The sequence below is a fragment of the Clytia hemisphaerica genome, unplaced genomic scaffold (genome assembly GCF_902728285.1).
Source record: "Clytia hemisphaerica strain Z4C2 unplaced genomic scaffold, Clytia hemisphaerica genome assembly, whole genome shotgun sequence".
NCBI classification, from domain to species: domain Eukaryota; kingdom Metazoa; phylum Cnidaria; class Hydrozoa; order Leptothecata; family Clytiidae; genus Clytia; species Clytia hemisphaerica.
The window spans coordinates 483,244-491,021 of record NW_027103910.1 but is presented as its reverse complement, the minus strand read 5'-3'; the positions used below and the strand labels follow the sequence as shown (position 1 = coordinate 491,021).

The window sequence follows — 7,778 nt, the reverse complement described above, 5'->3', positions numbered from 1 at the left end:
AGAAGGCTTGCTTCACACGAAGATCTATCTTAAAGCCTGTTTTACATTAGACGTGTCATTATCTTCTTGAGTTGTCATTTTGAAATTTTTCATAAAAGTCAAAAGTTTGACAAAAGTCATGAAAGTGTGTGTCACAGTGTCTGCAGTGTACAAGGAAAGTGGGGATCCAGGAACTTGTACCTAGTGTCTATCATCATCATCATTCAATCATCAATCAGGCAGCATGGAAATTAGGTCAAAATTCAATCATGAGTCATATAACAATCAGACAACAAATACAAAAATGACAGGCTTATCCCATTGGTTGGCAGACGATATCATACTCCAGGATGCAAGTAAAATTTTTCAATCCGCGGACCTAGACGGGGGTTCGGTTATTATCAGTTAGTGTTAGGGTTGGGGCTCGAGAGTCATAATATAAGGCCGAAGGCCTTCTTAGGGGCATTCGTACCCTGTGTTGTGACTTAACTTAGGATCCCGTAGGGATCCTTGTAGGGGCACTGGTAGGGTTGGGAGCTTTCTTAATTAAAGTCTGTAAATTACACGCTATAATTATTTGTGAATGACGGGTTTTTGCCGTGTCTCGTTGGCGTAAGCGGTTAAGCGTTGGGTTTGTAAACCAAGGTTGTTGCTTGCATTTGGTGGTTCAAGCCAGGGTCGGAGACCTGTTTAACCGGTACGGGCAAATTTCAGAAAAATACTTAGAAAACAGTTAGAAACACTTGAGAAACAGTCAGGCACATCCTGGCAAATGAACGGGGTATTTTTCACTTGCGACCATTGGCAAATGAACGGGGTCGAAAACGAAAGTGACGTAATAGCGCCGAATACTCAGTTTAATTGAACCTGGTTGGAAATATTTTGCTTCATTTCAAAGAACTGCATAGATGAAATTTTTTTTCCATGGGTCTTCGAAGATTGAAGAAACTTTTAACGAAAAAATAAAGTTCCCAGTTTTCTTCCTTTTTTCCCTTTTTCAGTTTGAAGTTCATTTTTATTCATTTTCACGCTTTTAGCCTGAGTTGTCCTATCTCATTTACACTGGGTGACGAATACCCCATGCAAATGCTCACCCCGTTCATTTGCCAGGATGTGCCTGACTGAGAAAGATAGAAAATCAAGATAGAAGATAGGAAAGTAGAAAATAGGGGAGAAAATAAGAGACGATGCATCCTGGAGTATGATATCGTTTGCCAACCTATCCCATTTTAATCCAGATATATTAAGTATTATAATGCGTAAGAAGAGTTTGAGGAGGGAAAAAGGGTATCACATCAAGAAACTTGACTTGGGGGTTTAAGCTTGGATTTTTCAAGAGGTAAATTGTATTTGTCCTATTTTTCATATTTTCAAAAGTAGGAGCTCTAAAAACTCTAAAACAGCATCTAATAACATGAAAACTAGAATCTGATTCTTCAATAGACCTTTTTTCAAAGAGGACGTCCTGTTGAATAATTATGTAGTCCAGCAATAAAAACAATGATAGAGCCGTGCATAATTACTGTATCATGCATATTGTAATAATTATGCATGGTTTTATCATTGTTTTTCTGCTGGACTACATAATTATTCAAACGACCCATGGCATGGCCCAAACATGTTCAGGCCTCTTGATTAATACTTTTTAAAAATGGCCCGCGCGTGGCCCGCGCAGTTTCGGACCATGTTCGGGTCAGATTTTCAAAAACTTGCTACGATCGCGCGTGTAATTTCAGGACCCAATATTTATATTTTAAATTCCTTATTTTAGCAAACAAATTTAAAAATCTTCATCTTTATTCATTCAAATATATATTGTTCAAATATAAAAGTTAATCATCTATTTTCCAATTAAGTTAGGAAAAATAAAAAGAATGATTTGAATCTTACATAATATGGTCTTCTTTTTATTCTTTATCCCGTTCCCTTTTCTCGTGGTCTTCTCCTATTCGAAGCAGAATTTTTCTGTATCGTTTTTTGTACTGTTATACAACTTTGTGAATCTAACTGGTATTTGGAACTTTGAATTTGTCTAATGAAAATATTTAACAATGGATGATGATAAACCAGGAAAGGTAAATAAAACTAAATTCTACTATACATGGCCCGAACATGGTTCGAACAAAATGTTCGGGCCGATTCAATAATACTATTTTGTGGCCCGAGCATGGTCCAAACAGGCCCGAACATGTTCGGGCCATGCCGTGGGTCGTTTATTCAACAGGGTGGCCTCTTTGAAAAAAGGTCTATGGGAATCCAAACTATAAAGTACACTTACAAACATCAATACTACCGTCAACTGCTCTATAACTTGGGACGATTGTTTGAAACATAGGGCTGTTGATATATTCTATTCTATTCACTTACAGTACTGTTAAATCTCTTTGACAAAAAATTTGTTTTGATAACTCCACCAAGTTTATCAATCATAAAATGTCATGGTAACTCAGTGCAAAAGAGAAATCTTGTATTTTTTAATAAGCCATTCATTAACTCAAATCAAATGACTTTGGAGATTCAGTGAAATCATAGCTTCAGCCAGGTTTCTAGCTCCCCCCAACAAAGTAAGGTCCCCCCAACAATTTAGCTCCCCCCAAAAAATTGCTTTGTGCTAGGTCCCCTAACACTTCAGGTCCCAAGATAAACAAAAACAAAAACATTGTTCTCCCGCCCCCGTAGAGAGAAGTCAATAAAAAATATATGCGAGTACTGATAAATGAAAACTAAATTTTACTTGTTTTAATATTTATGTGTACAAGTCTTTTGCTTTTTATATTTGATTTAATAGTAAGATAAGATATCTTTTGAATTTAGCTGAACAGCCCCCAGAGTCTCAGTCAGATCATCTAGGCTCCCCCCAACAATCTAGGTCCCCCCAAATATTTTGGTAATTTTAGCCCCCAGGCTCTTTAAAGGCCAAAATATTTCTTAGCCCCCCCCCAAAAATAAGGGGGGGCTGAACCTATGGAAATGGTGGCCCGAATTGCGGTCCCATGTTTGTCAGACAGTTCCAAGTTAGAACAGTTGACGATGTGTCAGATCTAACAAAATTTATAACGGCACTGTCATCATTGACAATAAAACAAATGATTTTCTGAGCCTTGTAAACATTCCAACAACTTCCATTGAAATTATCTTTCACAGCTAAGTCTACCATTTTAGAGCAGTCCAAGGCAGGATTGAGCCCATAACGCTCGCAGAATGCCCGCGAGCTCTGCAAGGGTAAAAAACTTCAAAGATCATCAGTGGATAGTATTTAATTATCATTTATACCTTTATTTTCATTCCTAGAACTTTTGCAAAAAAGTCTTTTTTGACATTTTTGACGTTTTTGACTGTTTTTTATAATGACTTTTGACGTTATACCTCCATATCTCAATAACTACTTTTCCAAAATTAAAAAATGATACATCAAAATTTAAGTTTGCCTTTCCTCTCTACCATGAAAAGAGAATTTAGTTAAAATTCAATTTTTTTCAGACACAGTTAACCTCCAAACTCTTATACTTTTTTGTGGGTCAACCGGTACTTTTGTATTTGACCACAAGTTTCTTATCTGGTCCCACAGTTTTTAGTGAGCTTAACCTTATTTCATTTCTTTGTTTTAGAAAACAAATGAAAAATCAATAAGATATAACAATATCTAACATAGTTTACAATGACATAAAATCAAGTTCTTCTAGTTTTGATGCGTTATTGTTGTGTGTATTTAAACTTCTATTGATGAGTGTCACATCATTATTAACAACGGCTGCGACAACCTCCAAAAACAGCTCTGTGGCAAAAATTGCTACACATGAAAGCAATGGAGTGGTAAGTTCTTCATCTGTTAATTCATTTTTTCTCCCAAATTTTCAGCCCATTAAAGACATTTCTGTAATTCTTGCAAATTCTGTAAAAAAATCTGAAAAGGTAATTCACAACAGTTCGCAATTAAAAAAAAATTCTTATAAGCAGAGTGTCGTTTAGATGAAAATACATTAACTCTTACTTTATCATATACAATTATATTAGAAAGAAAATGTTTAAAAATTTAAGGTGTGGTTGTGTTTATGCTAAAAAGAAATTTTATCTCTTTCAAAGGATGATGGTAAAAATTCTCCCCTGATCAAGAAACTACATAATCCTTCACAGCTCCAACAAAAACTTGGTAAGCAGTTTTCTTTCAATCAGTGTTCGAACTTCTTCCAATTCAGATGGATTTCCGCCTCTGAGACTAGTATGTTTTTTCTAACTTAAAATTGTAACCTTGGCCCTTCCTTGTAGTGGAAAAAGATCCTATCTAGAAGAGGAAAGGGCCAATCTCTAAATTTTAAGATATAGCAAAGTAAAGAAAGATTAGTTTTCTCAGACACTTAATTTGAGATTGTGAATGAAGAACTAATGGGTTAAATTTATCGTTTAAGATGTTGATTTTAAATTACTTTTCTCACATTTATTCAGCAAAGCAACTTCAGAAGTCAAGGCAAACCAAAGCATACTCTTCCAAAGATCTGTAAGTAAATTTGATTTTCTCTCATCTTTCTACATTGATTTTTCTCAATATTGAAGCAAACATTTTGAGAAGAGCGTTGATAAAAGTATAAGAAATAGAGTATGAAAATTCTGAATTCAAATCTTAATTTGATGCTAAAAACACAAGAGAATGGCTCATGACTTACCTTGTAAGTCTTGATGCCCTTCAGTGTGTCCCAAAAAAGGGAACAAATTTTTGTATAAAGTAAGATCCTCATGATTTATGGGGACTTGTATACTTAATATTTCGATCTCATAGACCTATTCAATTATCTTGTGAATTGAAATTCTATCGACTGAAAAGAGAATTTTAATCTCATTTAAATCGTTCTAAGCCGAATTAAGATATGAGTTTTACTTTAATTATATAAAAATTTGTCTGATTTTTTCGGAACACACTGTACATAGCTTGAACGTTGAGAACAGAAATGATTGTTTCTGTATTTCAGGTACACTGGGAAGAAGAACCTCTCAACTGAAGAGCAAACTCCTTTAGTTTCAATAGAAAACAGGTTTATCTTTAAATATATTCTTAATTTTTCGTTCTCCAAAGAAAAGTTAGAACCTTCTATAGGATACAAAATTAGTTCACCTTTAGCTTTTACACAGTGTTCACAGTTTCAATCTAAGACAGATTTCTCCCAAAATATAAATAGAGACTTTTCTGCATTTGGAGTTTAGAAAAATCTAGTAATAAAATATTGAAAATCTGTGCAAATTTGTCGTTTGTCAAGTTCAGTCTATTTTCCATTTGATATGAAAAACTTTGCTTTAACACTGTTTACAGGGATTGGATATTAACCTTCCTTAAGGAAACTGATTTTTGGGAAGTAGAAAAAATTGTAAAAAAAAATTGGCGAGAATTTATTTTGGCGTGTAACGTAACTTTTGAATTTTGGATATAACTAATTTTGAGGAATGGTAGGGTAAATCAAAATTCGAAAATTACAAAAAAAGTTAACTACATTTTATTTTAATTTATAAATATTTATAAATTCGGAATGTCTTCCTTCGCCCCAATTAAGAAAATGTTTGCCACCCTCGATTTCTTATTTTCTTTATTTGGGATCGAGATGCAAGCAAGCCTGCATGACTTGCAGTAATCCTAGGTCCAGTAACCGTAGCATAAAGGTAGAGCATCCAGCTACGGTGCGCAAGGTTGTGGGTTCGATCCCCAGCTGGGTCATACCAAAGATTCCCAAAATAGTACTTGATGCCTCTCTGCTTGATGCTCAGCAACTAAAGAGACGGATCAAGTGTAAGTGGAGAAATCCAGGGAAAGGAGTGGCGCCCTCCCCTACCTTTGGGTAGACACCTATAGGAAAAGGGAGCCTTCGGGTCGCCCTCGACTGCGGTAGCAAACGTACTACGTACTAATCCTAGGTCCAGTCCTATGAGCGTATTTGGCTTTCACGTTTCAAACACATACTGCTAAAAAATAATAATTGATTTTTGAAAACTTTTCAGTGATGAAGATGAAATAATGATTGATTTTTGAAAACTTTTCAGCGATGAAGATGAAATAATGATTGATTTTTGAAAACTTTTCAGCGATGAAGATGAAATAATAATTGATTTTTGAAAACTTTTCAGCGGGACGAAATGAATAATTAATTGATTTTGAAAACTTTCAGCGATGAAGATGAAATAATAATTGATTTTGAAAACTTTTCAGTGATGAAGATGAAATAATAATTGATTTTTGAAAACTTTTCAGCGACGAAGATGAAATAATAATTGATTTTTGAAAACTTTTCAGCGATGAAGATGAAATAATGATTGATTTTTGAAAACTTTTCAGTGATGAAGATGAAATAATGATTGATTTTTGAAAACTTTTCAGTGATGAAAATGAAATAATAATTGATTTTTGAAAACTTTTCAGCGACGAAGATGAAATAATAATTGATTTTTGAAAACTTTTCAGTGATGAAGATGAAATAATAATTGATTTTTTATAAAACTTTTCAGCGACGAAGATGAAATAATAATTGATTTTTGAAAACTTTTCAGCGATGAAGATGAAATAATAATTGATTTTTGAAAACTTTTCAGTGATGAAGATGAAATAATAATTGATTTTTGAAAACTTTTCAGCGACGAAGATGAAATAATAATTGATTTTTGAAAACTTTTCAGCGACGAAGATGAAATAATAATTAATTTTTGAAAACTTTTCAGCGATGAAGATGAATTCGATTACATCAGTTTGAAGACAGAAGCAGAAACGGACGATGAAGTCGTTCTCTTCAAACAACCCAGATCTGCTGCTACTAAATACAGGGTATATACAAAATACTAATAGGGTCTGTAGATACAGGGTAAATAGTCTCGACTGTGGTCGAGCAATGATGATGACAGGTTATTCTATATTCTATTTTACGTGAATTTGATATAATGAAACTATGAATGACCAACTTTGTAAATCTTTAGTATTTAACAAAGTCTTTCTTAGATTGCTCTACTCTTTACTTTGTACAACACTTGAGATTTATCAGCCAAATTTAAATTGAACCTTTTCAGTTGAGCTGGATGTAAGCAAAGAAAACCATGTAAACAAAGTCTGTTTCCTTTTTTTAGTTTTCAACATCTGACGATTGCAAGGAACACCTTCTAAGAGATGGCTTTAGGTTGGTATCATGATGATTTATATTCAAGCTTCAACTAAATAAAATTTATAATAAAGTCTCTACTTTCGGACACTAAATAAAATTTATAATAAAGTCTCTACTTTCGGACACTAAATAAAATTTATAATAAAGTCTCTACTTTCGGACACTAAATAAAATTTATAATAAAGTCTCTACTTTCGTACACTATCAGGTATGACGGAAAGGGATGAGTAGTTAGTTTGAGATTTTCTTTCTGTAGATACCTGATACACGTTTTTTATATGAACATTCAAAATTCTTGAAGCCTTAAAATGTTCTTAACATGTTCTTCCTTTCCCCATTTTTTATGTATTTTTGTCTATTTGCCTAAGAAATTGGCTGTTTTCGAGTCCGCAAAGCCTTAAAATGTTCTTAACTTACTCTTAACATTTTTGCCATCGAAGACTTCTGTTCTTACATAGTTTGTTCTTATAAAAAAAAGGTGTATGAGAAACCTCTAAATCTTATAACCTGTTACAAAGTTGGGATATCTCAATTTGAAATTTCTACTTAATAATTTTCTATTTTCTTGCTAAAAGTCTTTGACTTATAACTTGAATTTCTTGAGTTAGAAATCTGACTACCTCTTGTCTCTTGAATAGACGTCCCCCCGCTAATTGATAAGAGAAAAAA

General features: G+C 33.6%; 1 protein-coding gene across 1 annotated transcript in view; it reads left to right on the top strand.

Annotated features, from left to right (window-relative positions):
• Positions 1-3,586: 3,586 nt before the first annotated feature.
• LOC136809187 (protein FAM219A-like) overlaps positions 3,587-7,778 on the top strand; it is a gene marked incomplete in the record, with an annotated part of 6,752 nt that continues 2,560 nt past the window's right edge. The window contains 6 exon segments of the mRNA XM_067065708.1: positions 3,587-3,792; positions 4,063-4,129; positions 4,423-4,474; positions 4,944-5,006; positions 6,676-6,778; positions 7,075-7,124. Of these exon segments, the coding sequence (XP_066921809.1) occupies positions 3,703-3,792; positions 4,063-4,129; positions 4,423-4,474; positions 4,944-5,006; positions 6,676-6,778; positions 7,075-7,124 (425 nt within the window).